The sequence below is a fragment of the Haemaphysalis longicornis genome, unplaced genomic scaffold (assembly GCF_048455015.1).
Source record: "Haemaphysalis longicornis isolate Haplotype H1 unplaced genomic scaffold, Haemaphysalis longicornis Haplotype H1 scaffold_1, whole genome shotgun sequence".
Classification (NCBI taxonomy): domain Eukaryota; kingdom Metazoa; phylum Arthropoda; class Arachnida; order Ixodida; family Ixodidae; genus Haemaphysalis; species Haemaphysalis longicornis.
This window is the reverse complement of record NW_027526203.1, coordinates 189,214,774-189,232,534: the sequence shown is the minus strand read 5'-3', so window position 1 is coordinate 189,232,534 and position 17,761 is coordinate 189,214,774. Positions and strand designations below refer to the sequence as shown.

At 47.8% G+C, this 17,761-nt stretch overlaps 1 protein-coding gene across 3 annotated transcripts in view; it reads right to left on the bottom strand.

Moving 5' to 3' along the window:
- Positions 1-7,215: 7,215 nt before the first annotated feature.
- The window catches only part of LOC144140082 (rap guanine nucleotide exchange factor 2-like), a 133,830-nt gene continuing 123,284 nt past the window's right edge, over positions 7,216-17,761 (bottom strand). For 2 of the 3 annotated variants that reach the window (XM_077672274.1, XM_077672278.1), the window contains exons 23-24: positions 12,257-12,517; positions 7,216-9,126 (exon numbers count right to left, since the gene is read on the bottom strand). In XM_077672274.1, the coding sequence (XP_077528400.1) occupies positions 9,095-9,126; positions 12,257-12,517 (293 nt within the window). In that variant the 3' untranslated portion in view covers positions 7,216-9,094. The remainder of the gene's footprint in view (positions 9,127-12,256; positions 12,518-17,761) is intronic. The other variant, XM_077672280.1, reaches the window with a different exon arrangement.

Here is a 17,761-nt window from a genome sequence, read left to right as displayed (position 1 = left end):
CTCTTGCAAGTCCTTGGGTTCAGCCCAATCTTCAGCCTTTTGGTCTGAACAATCTTGCGCTGCAACGACGGCTTGCTCCTGTACAAGGACTTGCGGGACGTTACTAGAGAAATTGTTCTTGATCGCCTGATCTCGTTCGGTTTGAGGTAGGCAGCCGGGTTGAGGTAGGCAGCCCTTCTCTGCGTTGTACAGAATGGGGTTTTGCACCGCCATAGAGCAGAAGTTCGCAAGAGAAGTTTCTGGCCTCACGCTACCCTGAGTCGAGGTTGCGGGCGTCATGGTGGGGGCTAAGCGGTCGCATCTGCCTTTGTTTCGTTCGCTCGCCAGGGACGTGAATGTCAAGACATCTGTCTGCTGCACCGTGTGGGAATCGTGGAGAACCGCGACCTGCGATCCCGAGCCAGCGCGCGCTTCGGGAGAGACGCTTGTGCGCTGGAACCGGTCCGGCGCTCCGCTGGTTCGTCGGCGTCCCCCGAGAGATGGCGCCACCGATGTGAGCGGGGATAGGCGCGCGGGCGCGGGCGGCGCGAGCGTGCGCGCACGGGAGAAGGGAGTCTCGTTGGTCTCGTCGGAGACCCGGTCGGAACGAGATCGGCGGAACGCGGCGGTGATGGATACTTGTGTCTCAGGTGGGAGCTTTGTTTGTCGCGCGCCGTGAGTGCCTGCCTCCCGTTCGCGGTCACGACCCGGACGGCGTGATTCGTGAACGCCGTCGAGCCCTGTGCTCGCATGCTTTGGGATTCCCCAAATAAACGGCTGTGCTTCGGCACTACTGTCTACTGTGTTCTCGTATCGGCGAACCTCGTTGGGCTGCCGTAGCCATGGGAGCCCGCGTGGTTGACACGCCGGGAGCTAGCGTGGTGACCTTACGCCAGGACTGGCTAAGTCGCTCCGAGGAACCCCTCATGTATCCCACATGGCGCCCGAACGTGGGTCTCGTATTCAGACGAATTCGAGGTTGCTAGCTCCCCGAGAAATGCGTTGCTGCAGTCGTAGCCCGCTACCCTTTGTCCTGAAGACTTCGGACGAAACGCCTCGCGCCAGTCGGTTGCAGGCAGACAGTTATGATGCCCGATACAGCCGTGACGGCAAATGTGTAAACCTTCCTACAAGCACCAGGCGGTGAGTCAGTAGGATACCTCCGAGCACCGCAGTCGCGGCCCGCTTGCGAGACGGGAGGTGCGTAGGCCTTGTTCCAACATGGCGGCAGGTCGCCTTCCTCGTATGCCGTCCCCGCGCAGCCGCGCCGGCGGCGCCGGTTGAAGTTTCCCCCAGGCGCGGCGGACACTACCGAGCGAGGGTGCGGTGTTTGGGAGTTCGCAAGCCGCACGATGAGTCCGCCGCTACTGCGCTTCGAGTCCGAGGCGGAGTGTTTGCCGATTTGACGCCTGACAAAGAGCGAGGGGGATCGCTGAAGAATCAGTCTCCTCTCGCTGCGGGGGGAAGCGGGAGCAATGGGACCGTTGTCTCCGCGCTTCCGGAGTGCGTGCGTCTCGATGCCGTGAAGTCTCCGCTTGAGATTGCGTTTAGGCAGTAAGAGCTTCGCGCGGCTCGGCAGCGGGCTCGTTGGTCGCGAGAGATCGCCAGTCTTAGTAAGAGACGGACTCTCAGGCGACCTATACCGGTGATGTGCGCCCGTAAGCCGCTGGTATTGCGGTTGGCGCTGGCTGTACGGCAGCTTGTATTGCTGCGAGTGAGTTGCAGGAGCCCGCCTGCTTGATGCTGACGCTGCTTTGCCGACCAACGCACCAAGCCGAAATTACTCGGACGGGTGTTTCGATGCTGACCCCCCCCCCCCCCCCCCCCCCCCGTAATAGTCAGGCGAGCTGCCTCCAGGCGGGGGTGGCTGCTGGAGCACAGTTGCCGGACTCGTGATTCCGCGAGCAAGCGAACGTGCAAGGGGGAGCCCCCTCGGGCATCTTTGTTACCCTATATTTGGCGAGATCGTCGATAAGGTTTCCGGCCAGTCACAGGAGATTGCGGAGTCCCGCTGCTCCCCACTTCAAGTTCGGGAATCGTTTAAACTGGACGGTGAGAGCGAGACCTGCAGCATACGAATACCACCGGGAGCCACGCCAGTCACCACTGCCATGGACAGCGAGGATGGCCTGCTGAACCACCGGCGGGGCCGAGCGCGGTTCGTGGAGCTGCTACTCCAGTTGCTGCTCCGGCCTGCCGGGCGGCAGCCAACCGTTCGGGAGGACCTGCGGCCGAAGCGGCCACGGAACCCAGGAGGCGGCGGTATCTGGCGCCTACGCGAGCGGCGCGAGCCTTCGGGCAGCCGCAGTGGGCGCGGCCGTTCCTGTTGCCGCCTCGAGCTGGGAGTGGGGGTCGCATCATGGCGCGACCCCGGCGTTCGTCGGCTGCGGCTGCAGCTACCCCCGGGCCTGCTAACCTGCTGTGCTGCCCAACCGCGAGAGACTTGGAACCATTGCAATGTGTTAGCGGGTTTGTGAGGCGAGCATCGCGACGGCGGCATCGTGTGGCGAACTTTGGTGTGGAGTGGCGTTCGGTGGCTGTTTTGCTGACTTGAGACGTGACGAGTGTGGTGCACCGTGGCGTCCAGTTTTAGGGGGGAGGAGTGTGGGAATCGTGGAGAACCGCGACCTGCGATCCCGAGCCAGCGCGCGCTTCGGGAGAGACACTTGTGCGCTGGAACCGGTCCGGCGCTCCGCTGGTTCGTCGGCGTCCCCCGAGAGATGGCGCCACCGATGTGTGCGGGGATAGGCGCGCGGGCGCGGGCGGCGCGAGCGTGCGCGCACGGGAGAAGGGAGTCTCGTCGGAGACCCGGTCGGAACGAGATCGGCGGAACGCGGCGGTGATGGATACTTGTGTCTCAGGTGGGAGCTTTGTTTGTCGCGCGCCGTGAGTGCCTGCCTCCCGTTCGCGGTCACGACCCGGACGGCGTGATTCGTGAACGCCGTCGAGCCCTGTGCTCGCATGCTTTGGGATTCCCCAAATAAACGGCTGTGCTTCGGCACTACTGTCTACTGTGTTCTCGTATCGGCGAACCTCGTTGGGCTGCCGTAGCCATGGGAGCCCGCGTGGTTGACACGCCGGGAGCTAGCGTGGTGACCTTACGCCAGGACTGGCTAAGTCGCTCCGAGGAACCCCTCATATATCCCACAACCGGCAAGCTGAGCTCCACACGGTTTACAGTGCTCACGCTGCCGAAATTGGGAAAGTTCGGGTGACTGTCGGCCGTAGTCTCCAAATGGTCCTCAATCCGCGTGGACCCACGTGGCTCACCGTCAAAAGCAGAAACTTGTAGCCTCGGCAAGACAGCTGCCCAGGTCGATGTGTGTGAGCCGCGTTGAGGACGGTCATCTGGATGGGCGTAATAGCTGTCGGTATTATGTCTGAGGCCAGCAGCCTTCGTAGACTTCAAGGCAGAGCGCAGCTTGTTTAGGGCGCGACATATATATCCTCGGTACGCCAATGCGTCGAAGTAGGCACGTTCCACATCCTCAGGGTCAAGAAGATGGATGATTCCCTGCTCCACCTCATAAATTGCGCTGTCCTTACTTTGGAGAAGGTCAATGGCCTCTTGAAGGTCGTGAGGAGTCGCTGAGACGGCTTCAAGAAGATCGTTTGCTGCCTTTAGCAGTCGGGTACTTGCGTCGCGAAGGATACGTTGATGCCGGCGCAGCTTATCGATCGCACGCATTCGGTCGGTCGTCACTACGCGGTTAGGGCCAGCCATGCTGACCTCCGGCTGAGGGCGGGGCTAAGCAGCGTAGTAGCAGTCAAAGGAGTGGGGTTCTACGAACCTCAAGATGGAGGGGACGTCGGTGGTCTCCTTCGCCGCACGTGTTCATTCTCCCGGGCTTAACGGCACCAGAAATATTAACGGAAGAACGAGAGAAGCGAGACCGAAGCCATGGCTGCCCGTAGCGGGGACGACAGATTTAATGACACGGGAAATCTACATGATGATGATGGTTACTGGCGTATACTCACCGGGAGATTCAACAACCTCACCATGGAAGCGCTTGAACAGCGGGCGTTAGCCTCCTTCGCCCCGTCCCCGAAAGTGTTCCTCCGCTACATCGATGATTGTTTCTGCATCACCCAAAAAGATGAGGTGAGCAAGTTCCTGGATCACCTGAACAGCTTGGAAAGAGCCATTCAGTTCACTTTGGAAGAGGAGGTGGATGGAAAACTTCCTTTCCTCGACGTCCTTGTTTCACGGCAGGGCCAGAGGCTAAGCTTCAGCGTGTACCAGAAAGATACACACACAGGACGATACCCGAGTTTCGGCTCTGTGCACCCGGCCGCCCACAAGCAAGCCGTTGTTAGCACGTTACTGCAGCTGGCCGAACGTCTGTGCTCAAGGCCTGAGGATGTGGCTGTGGACAAGAAAAAGGTACGGGATGACCTCGCAAGCTGCGGATACCCTAGACGCTTTATCGATGCAACGGAACGTCAGCTGTCACGTAGGGGACAACCGGACGCAAATCCTCCCCTCAAGAAACGGGCTTCTGTGCCGTATATTCCTGGAACAAGCGAATGTCTCGCACGTGTCCTACGGGAGTATGACGTACAGGTGGCACACGTTCCGGCAAGAAAGATGCGTCACCAGCTGGTAAAAGTGAAGGACAGCTTGCCCAAGGAACGCTTCCCCGGAGTTGTGTATGAAATCCCGTGCGCAGACTGCGACGGTGTTTACATCGGGGAATCAGGAAACTACAAGAAACAATTACAGCAACACACTCGTGACGTAAAGAATAAGAGCGTTCGCAACAACGCTTTAGCAGAGCACGCCGTCACGAATGACCACAAGATTGACTGGGACGGTGCAAGAATCGTCGCAACAGAAAAATCGGCAACTTCACGCCTGCATCTGGAATCACTAATCATTCGGACCACATCTAACACGGTTAATCGTAACGACGGAAATCTAAATCCAATCTACGCACGCTCCTTACATCGATTACTCAACCCCATTTAAACGATCCATTTCTGGTGATGTATTCATTGTGAACAAGGCTTCCGTGCTGGAAGCCGAAACGTCAAGAACAATTTTTTGACTCGTTGGCGTCTCGTGTGTTTGAAATGTATTCTCCCGGTCAGACGGGATTCCGTCACTGTCTCGACTTCATTACCTGCACAATGAAGTAAACAGAACAACTTGCAGAGCCGAATAGCAGTTTGGCTCCGTAGTTTCACTGTTTTCCTTTATGCTTTTCTAATAAGCCGATTTGCTCATTAGAGAAGCATAAAAGAAAACACCCTGAAAGTCTTTTTTTTCTTTTGGTGGGGGGGAGGGGGAGGAAAAACTGCTACAGATTTTGTAAAATACTGAAGAGCCCAGTTGAAGCTGATGGTAGGCAAAAACAGCACAAAGCGACAAATGTGAAGTGACAAATATGAAGTGATAAATACGAATATGCCGACTCTTCTTGTTCGGGGCTTCCAAATACAGGGTTCTGCCACTGGGCTGTATACTTTGCCCTCTTTGGCTTCACTGATATTTCTAATTGATTTCCGCTATTTGTTTCTCTTATTCTTACAACGTTTTGTATTCCTTTTAAAAGCATAGCTGTCCAATTGGTCGAAGCTTCCATGGGACAAATTGGTAATGCGGTCACAGTGATGTGGGGAAGGCACAGCTTAGCGAGGAGGAGAGCAAGCGCCAAGCACACATGCAGCAAGTTTTTGAACGAGACGTTTATATAGGCAAAGCTACTAAATCTGGTGGCAATGTTGTTAACATGTCAACATTCTCAAGTAAAAAGAAAACATTAAGCATATTTGAGACGAAACATTAACACATAAGTGATGTTTGCATTGTTTTTTTAACTAAAAATATTTGGATGCTTGATTTTGCGATAGCCAATAAAAAAATACGCCATGAAAAAACAAAAAACTGCACGCCGCGCCCCCTCACGGCAGTGTTCCAAGTTCAATAGTAACATAGGTTCCAGTAGACGGTGCGAACACTGGAACACGGTAAAAATGAATTGAATTGGTGCAAATGGGAATCTGCTGGCTTTGAGAAGTTCTATGAAGCTTACTTGGCATTCCTCACAAGTCTACTCCTCTAATCACCATGTCAAGTGAGAAACTCAGTTTGATTAACGGTTTACGACCCACACAAGATGCAATGGTTGTTTCGTCAAGCGACGTGTATACCTTGGAAACATTTCTTTTTTACCTTTGTTGCAGTAAAAACCGTAGAGACACATTTAAAAACTAAATGAGCACATTGCAACCACTCCTGCTACCCCTGGTTGTTCCAACTTTTTTAATCCTTCTCGTAACGTCGCAAAAAACAGGATGCCCGCTGTCTGTTATTCGCAAGCTTTTCTTTCTCAAAATGTTTTTTATAAATAATGCGAGCAGTGTTACATCAGGCATGCTATTTGGGCACCTCATAGAGGTGTTTTCAAGTCCGCATAGACCACCTGGGATTGAAGCGACATTCGCTAAGTAGTGCTATCGTGCTATGTTATTCTCCTTATGGTAATTGCACATTGGAAAGGTGCGTTGTTTTGTCATGCAAAATTTGTTTAGGCCACACTATGCAAATGGTCATCAGTAGTGGCAGTTGTCAGCAGATATTGCCGGGCAACTTCTCCCCAATATTCAGGGTATGGGGTTCAAAGTGCCAAAACTACACTTGGGCTAAGTACGAGGCGCACCATATTGGACGGCTCCGGGTTAGTTATGACCACCTAGGCATCTTTAACTTGTGCTAAAATCTCAGCACACAGGAGTTTCTGCTTTTCGCTCCAACTGAAAAAGCAGCCACCATAGACATATGTGATTTTGTATTTTGGTCCGAACAGTACAAGACTGGAGACCTGTGGTAGACAGGTAGTCTAATGTGTGATGTTGTATACAGCACCTAGTGAGCAATTATATTGCTGAAACTGATTCACTAGCTGTTCTTGGAGCCACAAGTGTTGAACGAATATAATGGATGCTTCAACATATTTGCAGTGCAACTCGTAAAATGACAACAATGCAGAAATTACAGCATGCCAGCCCATTTGTAGAAGAACAAAATAACAGCCCTTGCAAGCTACAGCCCATAATAAAAATCTCTCACCTCTACTTCTTTGTGTGTCTAGTGACTGCTTCTGCAGCTGAAGCCCCACATCGAATGTATTCCTCGCAAAGTTGCTCAAGGAGGCATATGAAATTTTTGAAGCAGCTTTCTTCGCAGCGAAAAAAAAGAGAGTGTGTCTAGAGGTAGCAAATGAACGAGACTTTGAAAGCATTTCCATATTTATTATGGACTTTGTCTTACCTATGTACAGCTCTGATATGACCACTATACAACAGATCTGTTTGTCTCTGCCTTCTTTACATGACCATAGAAGTTCTTGTTGGCAGTACAAAAATATCTTGGGGAGGGAAAAGAACAATGTTGTTACAAAAGTGATGAGGCAGCAGTGTGCACAAGACGTTAGGAGACAACACGGAGACGCCCAAATTTCTTATTTTTTTGAGAACTTCAGTGAGGCAACACGCTGCCAAAACAAAACAAAACAAAAAATCCTCTTGCTTTAAGTAGACGGAAAAACAGAAAATGAATTCTGCGTAACCGCTGCTGAACTGATCGCATGTGCTCCCCTTGACAACGAGGGACGTCTTAAATGCAGGTTTACAACAGCACAAAAAAAATGTCGTAGCATTTTGGGCACTAACTGGTTCCTGAGGGGTAGGTTCAGACAAATAATAATACTGATGCTAGAGCGACAAATAACTGACAAAACGGGAAATGGAAGGTGGTGATAACTGAGAATAGACATTCTAAAAGCACTGCATGCCAGCAGATATCTGCGGCTAAAAGATTTCTCCTTTGTTCGTCAACCAGCTTTCGCGTCTTCCGGCCTCTAAAAGCACAAACTCAACTTGACACCTTCAAATGTGCACAGCAGGCAAACTCTCACTTCACATTACAGTTTGACATCATGGGCGGCACCACAAATTAAACTCGGGATGACGTCACAATGTCAAGAACTCTGTTCAAAAAAAGCATGCGACTGATGCAATACAAGTACTTGAAAGCTGGCACACAGTCACCTGGCAGCAGTCATTTCAAATGCAAGGTAAAAAAGCCTGGAATGCAAACAGGCTTACATTTCTGGCAGCTGACATGACAGCAGCATTAGTTGTTCATACATCACAATTCAAACTACACGTGGCCTGCACATTATCAAGCTTTTCATAAAAGAAGCCGGTTGTGTACCTTATTACCACAAAACACAACTGGTTCAAGAAGCAAAAAAGAAAGGACTAAAACAAGCCGCAAGGTACAGCCATCAAGAGAACAGCCCGGCTGAGCTGGCAAGAAGCAAAGAAAAGAGTATGGAGGTGCACAGAACATACTAAACCAGAAACACTAAAATGGAACCAGTGTTTTCATCGATACGTGAATTGCGAAACAAAGCATCTCGCCTTATGTACAAAACTCTTACATTACACTGCCTGCCCTCTCCAGACGTCCGAATCTCAGGGCAAGAATAAGGTACAACACAAGGTGTCTTGTTGCCACAAAAACGAGCGAGTTTAAGCCCATTTATAAAAGGCTGTCACGACAATATGCTACAAACAATGTGCAAGGGGAGTAGGTTCTCAAACACGGTGCAATAAACGTTACACATTAATATGTAAAAATTATTTGTACACATCACTAGATCTTTGGTTGTTGTTTTATACCTTCCTCTTCCAAGTTTGCCTTCTTGTGCACACTTACGAAAAGCAAACGGGTACTCCTTTGCTCGGCTCAAAGTGCACATTTTAAACGAGGTACTGCCGCAAAATGCGAGGCAGAAGGACACACTGAACAGCCTAAAGACAACGACGAATCCACATCCCCTTCAAATAAAGGAGGCGAGAACACAAAGCAGAGAAGCGGGAGGGGAGGAGGCGAAAGAAAGCGCAGTCTTTTCTTGCAGAAACTGTCTCCCACACGCGCGCGCACACACCACCACCACTCAGGGGCAGTGCAGCTTGAACCTCCGTGTTCACATCTGTAGTAGACTAGTGGCCCCCATGAAATGCTTTTTCCATTACCACTGGCAGCCAGTTGCTCGCTCCTCCGCATTGAGTGTGGCCTGGTTTCACCTTGCACCACGAGAGATCACACGGCAGACACCTGCGTTTCATCCTCATCTGCACACAGACGGAGTGGGGAGAGAGTCAGAGGTGTGCAGCACAAACAGGGCTCATGGGGCACATGTCGCATGTCAAGCACAAAAATTGATCAGTGCAAAGCCTGAGCGCCAACATCAGCTTTATGGAGGTTATAAAAACCTCTTTGGCCTTTATATCTCGGGAGCTAGCAATTGTAGCAATAAAGGATTAGCTAGCCACAGGAATTCTCACGACGGAAACATAACTTCTGTCTATAAGTCTTAGTTGGGCCAGTAAAGTAATAAAAAGAAGGCTTGACATTGTCAGCACATGCGTTCTAACGTTTTCCTAGAGCTAATTCATGGCTTACAAGGTTGCATAACTAACACTGCCATTTTAGCACGAATGCCGCAACATACTCAAGCTGACAGAAGGAAAAACTGGGCTGGAAGCAATGTCATAACACCACATCTTTGAACAAAATTTTGAAGCCCATTCAGGTCACTAATTTTGCTGTTTATCTGAAATACCACAACTGACTGTTTGCTGGTGCCCAGTAAAGACGATAAATGAGAATTAATGGCCAATTGCACTAAATAAGCAGTGGCTCAATGGCTATGGTGTTGTACTGCTGAGCCCAAGGACGTGGGTTCGATTCCCGGCTGCGGTGGCCGCTTTTCTGATGGATGCGAAAAGCAAAAACGCCCATGTGATCGAGATTTTGGCGCATGTTAAAGATCCCCAGGAAGTCAAAATTAATCCGGAGCCCTCCACTACGGCGTGCCTCATCGCCTGTGTAGTGTCGGCAGATTAAACCCCACAATTCAATCACATTTCCGTATAGTCTGCCTAAAAAGACTGCAAGATACAAAATATGACAGCTGAAATACCCGCATGCATGTCACAAGTAACTAGAAAAAGAAAAAAAGAAATCTGCGGTTTTTGAATTAAACGCGGCAGAGCCATTATCGCCAGCGAGGGAGCGGCCGGCTGGTCAACCAGCATTGAAAACCTGCCGTGTGCCCTAGGAGAAGCGTGTCCTAGTGGAGCTCAAGCAGTTCTCCTGGCCAGTGGACCAAGCATTCGGCCGACTGGAATGTCACTTCCGCTCCTCAGCTGATTGTGCGACCTGGCGGCAGGTGCAGCGTTGTTTGCTACAGAACTGATACAAACACTTCTAACTGATTAATAAAGCGTCTCACATGGCTACCAGTCATATCCCAGTTGGTTTGGTGAACTGTGCGTCAAAATAAATTTGGACAAGGTGAAATTTTGGGGAAGTTGGCATTTAAGGCATTCAATTCCAATTCCAATTGGAATTTAATTCCAATTTTAATTTTCTTACTGCGTTGGCTCCACTAATATTAAAGTCCATATCCAGTGTGAAACTTTCTTTGGACAACCTGGCCACACTGTTTAAACCATTTCCTCAACACTTCAAGACATAGACAAAATCCACGATAAAGTACAAGTATTAATGCCCCAACAGAAACAAAATGACAGGCGGCACAAACAGCAGGACAGGAAGCGTGCCAAGGATGTGTACAATGAGGCAGGCATGCAATGAACTGCAAGACAGGCAGACCCACAAAGACGCATGCAACGCTGAAAAACACACCACGAAAAAGACCAACACCGCTGCCGAGAAGAACAGTCACAACACAAACTGTTCAAAGACACCACCCTGACATGCCATTGAGTGCACAGTCACATGCAATGCACACCATAATGAGGCCAAACTTGAACCTTTTCTCCGTAACATCCAGTGCTTAAGGCTAGTGCAAAGTGCGTAGACAATTGGAACAACAAATAAAACTTAAAATTGTACATGCACGCTCACTCTACAAGGGCCACTGCCGCTGTTTATCTCATTTTTCCTAGACACAAGAAAGGAGCCAAGTATTTTTTGGCCACACGATGATACTAGAAGGCTTGTGTAAGCATGGCAATAAACAAGTCTGTTCTCACTCCCTTTGGTCGAATATATAGTTCTTCCAAGTAAACCACAAAACAGCTTTTGATATCAGTGGCCTCTGTTGCACTAACCGGCTGACAAACGTGTGGTGGTCAAGTGTACCAACAAAGGTTGTGGAGTGTTAGTTTGCGCTTCTCACCCCTGCAATGCACTATCAACTCGCCCAAGCTACCGCTCTTGCAAGTCCCAACAAGACTTTACTTCAATCAAAAGTGGGCAAAAAAGAAAAAAGAAAAAAGAAGAGAACATCATCTAGCACAGTCACTGTCTATTTGTAATACAGGGTGCTGCAACAATAACCGAGTGCCTCTAAACAATTTTCAGTTTTAAACTGCAGCATCTTTCAGATTGCAATTTTGCAAGATCACAATTTGCAGTCCTTTTTTGTTTAAAATAACAGGCGGTAGCAGTGGTGGGGTTTTTTTGTAATCAGTTAGAAACCAGTTTTCGCCGTAGGAGAACAGCTAGCAGGATTAACTTTTATTGCAGATGCGTGCAAAAAACACCCAAGGGGTGCCGATAGGGAAAAACAGGTTTCTCTCAGGAACAAATCCAGGCCATTGCTGTTGCCTGTATTATACTTGAAAAAAAGAAAAAAAAAAAAAAAAGCCCACAAAATGCAACCTTCGTGCAAATTTTAAGTACAATCACGCCAGCGTTTCTCTAAAAGATTTCTTTGAAGAAGCGCATTTACTGTTGCAACACCAGTATGACAATGCCAATCCTGTGATGGTACGCTGAAGCTATGCTCTAAAATGCCCCCACCCCCTCCCCTCCCTCCTCCCTCCCAGCCAAAAGCAGTTATTAGCCCTTGACCCACAAATAACAGGTTGGGGCTCCCACTACCGCTCAATGGCTCTCATTTGGCACCAAATTCTTCATCTGATATGATGTGGCAGTTCTGCGACACTGACGGTGCACAACTGTACAAACAGTGCTCTTGAAGCAAGCAGCTTGCCAGTCCTCAGACCCTTTTATTTAGTATCACAAGACACTGCGCAATAAAACTAGACCCCCATCCAACACCAGAGACTGTGAGAAGAAAAAAAAAATCCAACAGAAAGAGGAGTTGCACAAGAACAGACTGCCTCTCACAACCCCCCTCACGTGGCCCTCTCACATGTACATGCTGCCAGCCCCACCGACACCAGGTGTGCACCCCGTGACAACGTCCCGTAGAGGGGCCCCACCTACCCTCCTCGTCAACGTCCTGCTCGGTGGCCAGATCGGGGCCGGCCACTTCGCAAGCATAGCCCGGCGGTGCAGCCGCGGCCGCCACGACCACCTCTTGGCTGCGGACCCTGTGCAGCCGCTGCGCCTGACGGCTTCGAGCCGCCATCTGGGCAGCCACGTTGTAGTCGGGGGGTCGCCGAGGGAGCCCCGCCCCCTTGGGGGCTGGGGGAGGCTCCCGAGGGGGAGGGGGAGGCATCAGCAGGCAGGACGGGGACAGGGGACCTGGAGGGGGGCAAGCGTGCACAGGAGGAGCAAGGGGGGAGAGAGAGAGAGAAAGCAAGCTGACATACACAGTGGCGAGAGGTCGCTGCAACTTGAAAGCAAAGCGTGCGGGCGTTTGCGCAAGGCTGTGTGTGGACTGAAGCAAGGAACCCCTGAAGATATTGCCCTTGCAATGAGTAAAGTGTACCGAAACAATCTTTCGCTCCAGGTCAGAAGGAGGAGCTATGCCTGATGTACGCATTGAGGCTGCAAGCGGCACTCAAAATTGTGTGCACTATGCACTAACGTAAGCGATAAAGGCCTAGAGCATATGTACGTAGTAGAAAATTGTAAACACGTGCCTAGCAAAGAGCTGAGGAATGGTAGCAAGTTGGGCAAGTTTTTGCACATTCAGTTTTAACACAGTTCTGATGATAGGACAATGCGGCAAAGAGCTACACATGGAAAGCAGATAGCCTCAACTGAAGCTATTTGTTAAAGAACAGGGTAGAACAGAGGATAAATACTAAGAAACAAGTGGCACATGTCAATGCGTAATAGCAGAAAAACAAGACGAGTTAACTGTGCCGATAAAAGCACGGTGACAATCTAGTGCAGTAAAAAAATGTGGCTTCCTTTTGTGGCGGTTACACAGCTAGACGGCAGAAATGTCATTCATTTTAAATACTTGGTATGGTTCAATTATTTGCTGGTTTAGTTGGTTAAGATGCTTGGTGATCACATCGGTTTCAGTGATGAATGGCACGTACGGCTGCATGCCAGCATCTTGGAAACAGACATCATAAAGCATCCAAATCAAATAAACAGGTATGGAAGCATACCCCGTATTTCAAATAAATGACACGTTTCCGCTGTCAGTCTGCGCACCCACCGCAACTCCACTAGATAGTGACCCTACTTTCATGAGAAAAATAAATTAACTCATACTGTTGTTTCTTCTGCCCTTATGCCTTGACACGCAACATTTGTTTACCTTAGTATTTGTAATATGCTGTTGTTTCTTCTGCCCTTATGCCTTGACACGCAACATTTGTTTACCTTAGTATTTGTAATATTCCTTTAAATGAGGACCTTGAGAAGTTGAGAGTCAGCACTCATTCTGCATCATTCTTTACCACAATGTTCATCTTTAAGCGCACAAAAACACACGGACACAGAAGACAAGGACAAGCGCTAAACCGTGTCCGTGTGTTTTTGTGCACTTAACATAAACATTATGGAATACCAACTAGCCCGAACGCAAGCCCTTATTATTTACGACATTTCACGCTGCGTTAAAAATTCATTGCGATAAAGATGAAGTTCCGGATGCGATGTGGCAGCTCTCAAAGCAAAACAACAGCCCCTGCAGGTACACATTAATGACAGTGTATTCAGTAATCAGTAATCAGTGATCAGTAATTCTGACGCGAGAAGTTACAAACAGCACAGCTGTTTCTCAGCTCAAACTAAGTGTTAAGGCTTCCACGTAAATCGCCAGCTTTGCATGTTCCCAAGCTGTAGAACACAAAAGCAAAGCGGGGATGGGGATTCTAACACCAAGCTTTCCATGTGGCTTTCATTGTAAACAAAGCCAGTAAGCATGAGAATAAGCTTGTCATAAGATGGACATTGCATTCAGCTTGCTTTGAGAACGTACTTCTCACTCCTTATAGAGAACCAAACAACCTGGACGAAAGGCAGGAATACAGTTTTTCTTCCAGCTCTTACATTAATGGTTTCTTTTTGAAGGTAAAAAATGCAATTTCCATGAATGACAATTCCATTTGTTGAAACCATCTGGTCAGGCAAGTAGACAAGAAGAAAAAAAAAAAAAAAAAAAGAAGAAGAAGAAGAAAAATGTAAACAACAGAAAGAAAAATGTGTGAAACATTATCACTTGTGAATTAAAGCATAGTACCAAATTTAACCTTCTACAAAGGTTGCTTTATCGAATGGTTCAAAGCTCTTCGGCATGCTCGGTTTAGATATTGAAAAAAGGTGAGAGACAGAAAATGAAGGGAGGGAGGCAAGAACGAAAATATTTCTATTGAGGAGTTCGAAGACCTTGCCTTGCAATACCTAACATATTTCCCGTTGATGTAAACAAAATAGAAGCCACTCAGACAAAGCTTATCGGCAGTACAAGCAAGTTACAATTTCATTACCACATCTCAATTTCACATTGAAGTGAGCAGGCAGCAGAGCTATTAAAAGTTATGGATAGCTGGGGCACAGCTGAAGGAGGGTTCAGGATCAATGATAGAAAACTTGCGGCACAAGGGGAGAACTGATTAAAAAAAAAAGACCTTTTTCACATGCACGAAGATAGAAAAAGAAAAACATCAACTAAACACCTTGGGTAGAGTTAACGTAGGCTTTTAGATTGCGCATGCATAAGAAATGAATTACTATCCTACGAAGCATGCCAGACCCCAAAAATGCATGCCAGTAAGGCATACTGTTGGACTAATAGGTTTTTTGATCTTGCAGTTAAAACTGCACATGCAGGACAAGTGACAAACGGCCATAACTGACAGGAGAACCCGTGGGTCAAGAAATCGCTCATTATTGGTCTACCTTCATGTTCAGTTAGTCCATCAGCCAAAGCTTAAAAAAGGGGGCAAGCAAATGCAAAAATACCGTTTAAAATTGCCAACCACTTTTTTTGCATACACCAAGTAAAAAAAAAACTATCTTTTTGTGTATGGCTGGAAGGGGCAGTGACCCCTTGTTAGTTTTTGTCCACTTCTGCCTCTCATCTGCTGCTCTCCACAAGCTGTCGTTTAGGGTAAAAAGCCCGTGTTAAACATATGGAAGATTGCAATAGGTAATGAAGTTTGCATGCAGTTTGGCTTAACAAATAAACACAAATGAGAAATAAATGTAGTAAAGAAGTGGTGTGTGAACTGAACAAGATTTTTGCCCAAGAAGAAAGCAACATAAATTAGAATGTTAGTGCAAATTGGTGCAGTGCTTGTAGAGGTAGAGAAAAATAAAAGCCATAAAAAAATAAACCTAAATATGGAAGCCATCATTCTCAGAACAGAAACTCTGCAAGTCCCGCAATGTCTGTTCTACGTCCATGAAAGCAATGTGGGAGGAAGAGTTGAGTGCGCATGATCAGAGAGCAAGCCTGGTCTCTGCTGGCACAGGAATAGCTTCAAACAGATCAGCGAAAGTGGCGAGTCAAGGCAGGAACGCAGCTATACACTTTTTTTTTATCAACACAACGACACAAAAAAGAAGCCCAGCATTTAGCACGCTCACGTTGCATTCCAACAGAATTATCGGACCCTGCCGAAAGGCTGAGACTCCACATGACTGCTAGGTACCACAATATCAAACAGTCAACGACAAATTTTTCGGACCTGGTAGAAATGATAACAACATCCAGAAATCAAGCAGTCTGGAAAATCAAGACCACAAAAAGTACCGATATGTTGCTAGACAGTTCTAGCACAACGCTAAAATTTTCGGGGTAGTCCTAAAAACTAAGTCGGCAACTGCAGAGCATTTCACAAGACATACATCACGAATAAAGACAAATGAGCATAAGTGCGGGCAATTAAAAGCCAGATAAAGTCCAACTATTTAAGAATTCATCGCTTCGTCACTCCAGTCGGGCTGTAGCAGCATCCCCAGCTATATTTTGTGTTAAAGCACGTCAATTTTGTAAGAACACAAATAAAGGAGCAACATGTGGGATTCCACATGTAGAATTCCACAAGTGGAACGCTGCTTTGGTGATATGTAAAATGACAATCTGACAAAATGGCTGACACCCCATTAGGCATTTGTAACTGCTCTTTGTCAACCCATAAACAACTGTATTTGCTGTCCGAATAAACTCAGAAACAATCTGTGCTTCTTTCACTTATGCTCCATCCCTCAACAGCTACAACCGACATTTGACTGCCCATATCTGCAGTAGTAGAGTCGGTTTGAATTTGGCCGTTTTGTTGTTCTCTGGTCACAAAATCAACCTTTGTTAGAACTATAACTGCTTGCACTGCAGTGTTAGTAGCATAGCCTTAAAATATAGAAACTCTTACCTAGCACTGATAATGCCGTACACCTAGCATGCATCTGATAGTTTACAAGATATGTGCATCGGTCTAACTTAAACACCCCAAGAAACATAACAAAGGAAAGAAAAAAAAAACTAACACTAAAGCTGAATGTTGGTTATAACTAAAAGATCATACTTTTCAAAGCTCGTTCAACTTTTGTTAAACACACATCTACAGTTGTGAACTACGGAACCTGAAGTCAACAACAATGCACTTTGAGTTTAAAACAGACACACAGACATAAAAAAAAAAATGCTGATATGGTGTTTTGGAAGAAAATGGAGAAAACATTCAAAAAAGTCTGAGACTGGCACTAATAAAGGTAGCCCGATCCAGAGATATTTCCTCGGACACCAAGCACAACACTTTTGGGAAAACGACAAGACTCGATAATGGAGTCCTGGTGGCTTTTGAGACTGATATGAAACTGTCTGCCTGCAATTAAACCGCCTGGTGTAATCGTGAGCATTTTCTTCCATAGTACTTGCTTGATTTCTTGAATTACACAATGGTAAAGCCCAAATTCAAGCTTCACAACTGGGTGCAACAACAACAGCAGAGCCCAGAAGAGTGCAAGTGCAGGCGAAAACTGCAAACTGTTCTGTGTAATCTGACGAGCAGTTCTACCACACAGTTGCACTCTATGCACCACAATGATGCAAACTGGGCAACTTTATGCAGGTAAGCCTCAACAGCACAGGTTTCACAGAGACAAAATAGCCTCCCTGAGCCAGGTTATAACAAAACAAACAAAAGACTCACTGAACACATAACAATTGCACGTATTTGCCCTAATTAATTTACACCGAGTCGCACAACACAGCACATGACACAGGAAATGACAGCACAGCATGAAATTGCATCAAACTGAAGACCAACAATACCAGACTATGAAAAGCCACCATCACCGCTACCACCATCCCTGGGGAAATTAACAGCAAAAGAAACCATGCAGCGATTTACTGTCAGTTGAAGCAGCAGGGTCCGAAGCAACAGGCACAAAAGCAGTGTTAGCGAAGCAACCCCAAAAGTGAAGCGAAACAGAAAGTCCAAACCTCAAAGCATTTTTTCTTCATTTTTTTTGTCAGTAATAAGTAATGGGTCTAAATGAAAAGCGCCAGGTAATCTTGACATACCCCAGCGAAACACTGGAAGCTTCTCATTGCTGGTAGCAATTTTTTGGAAAGTTTGC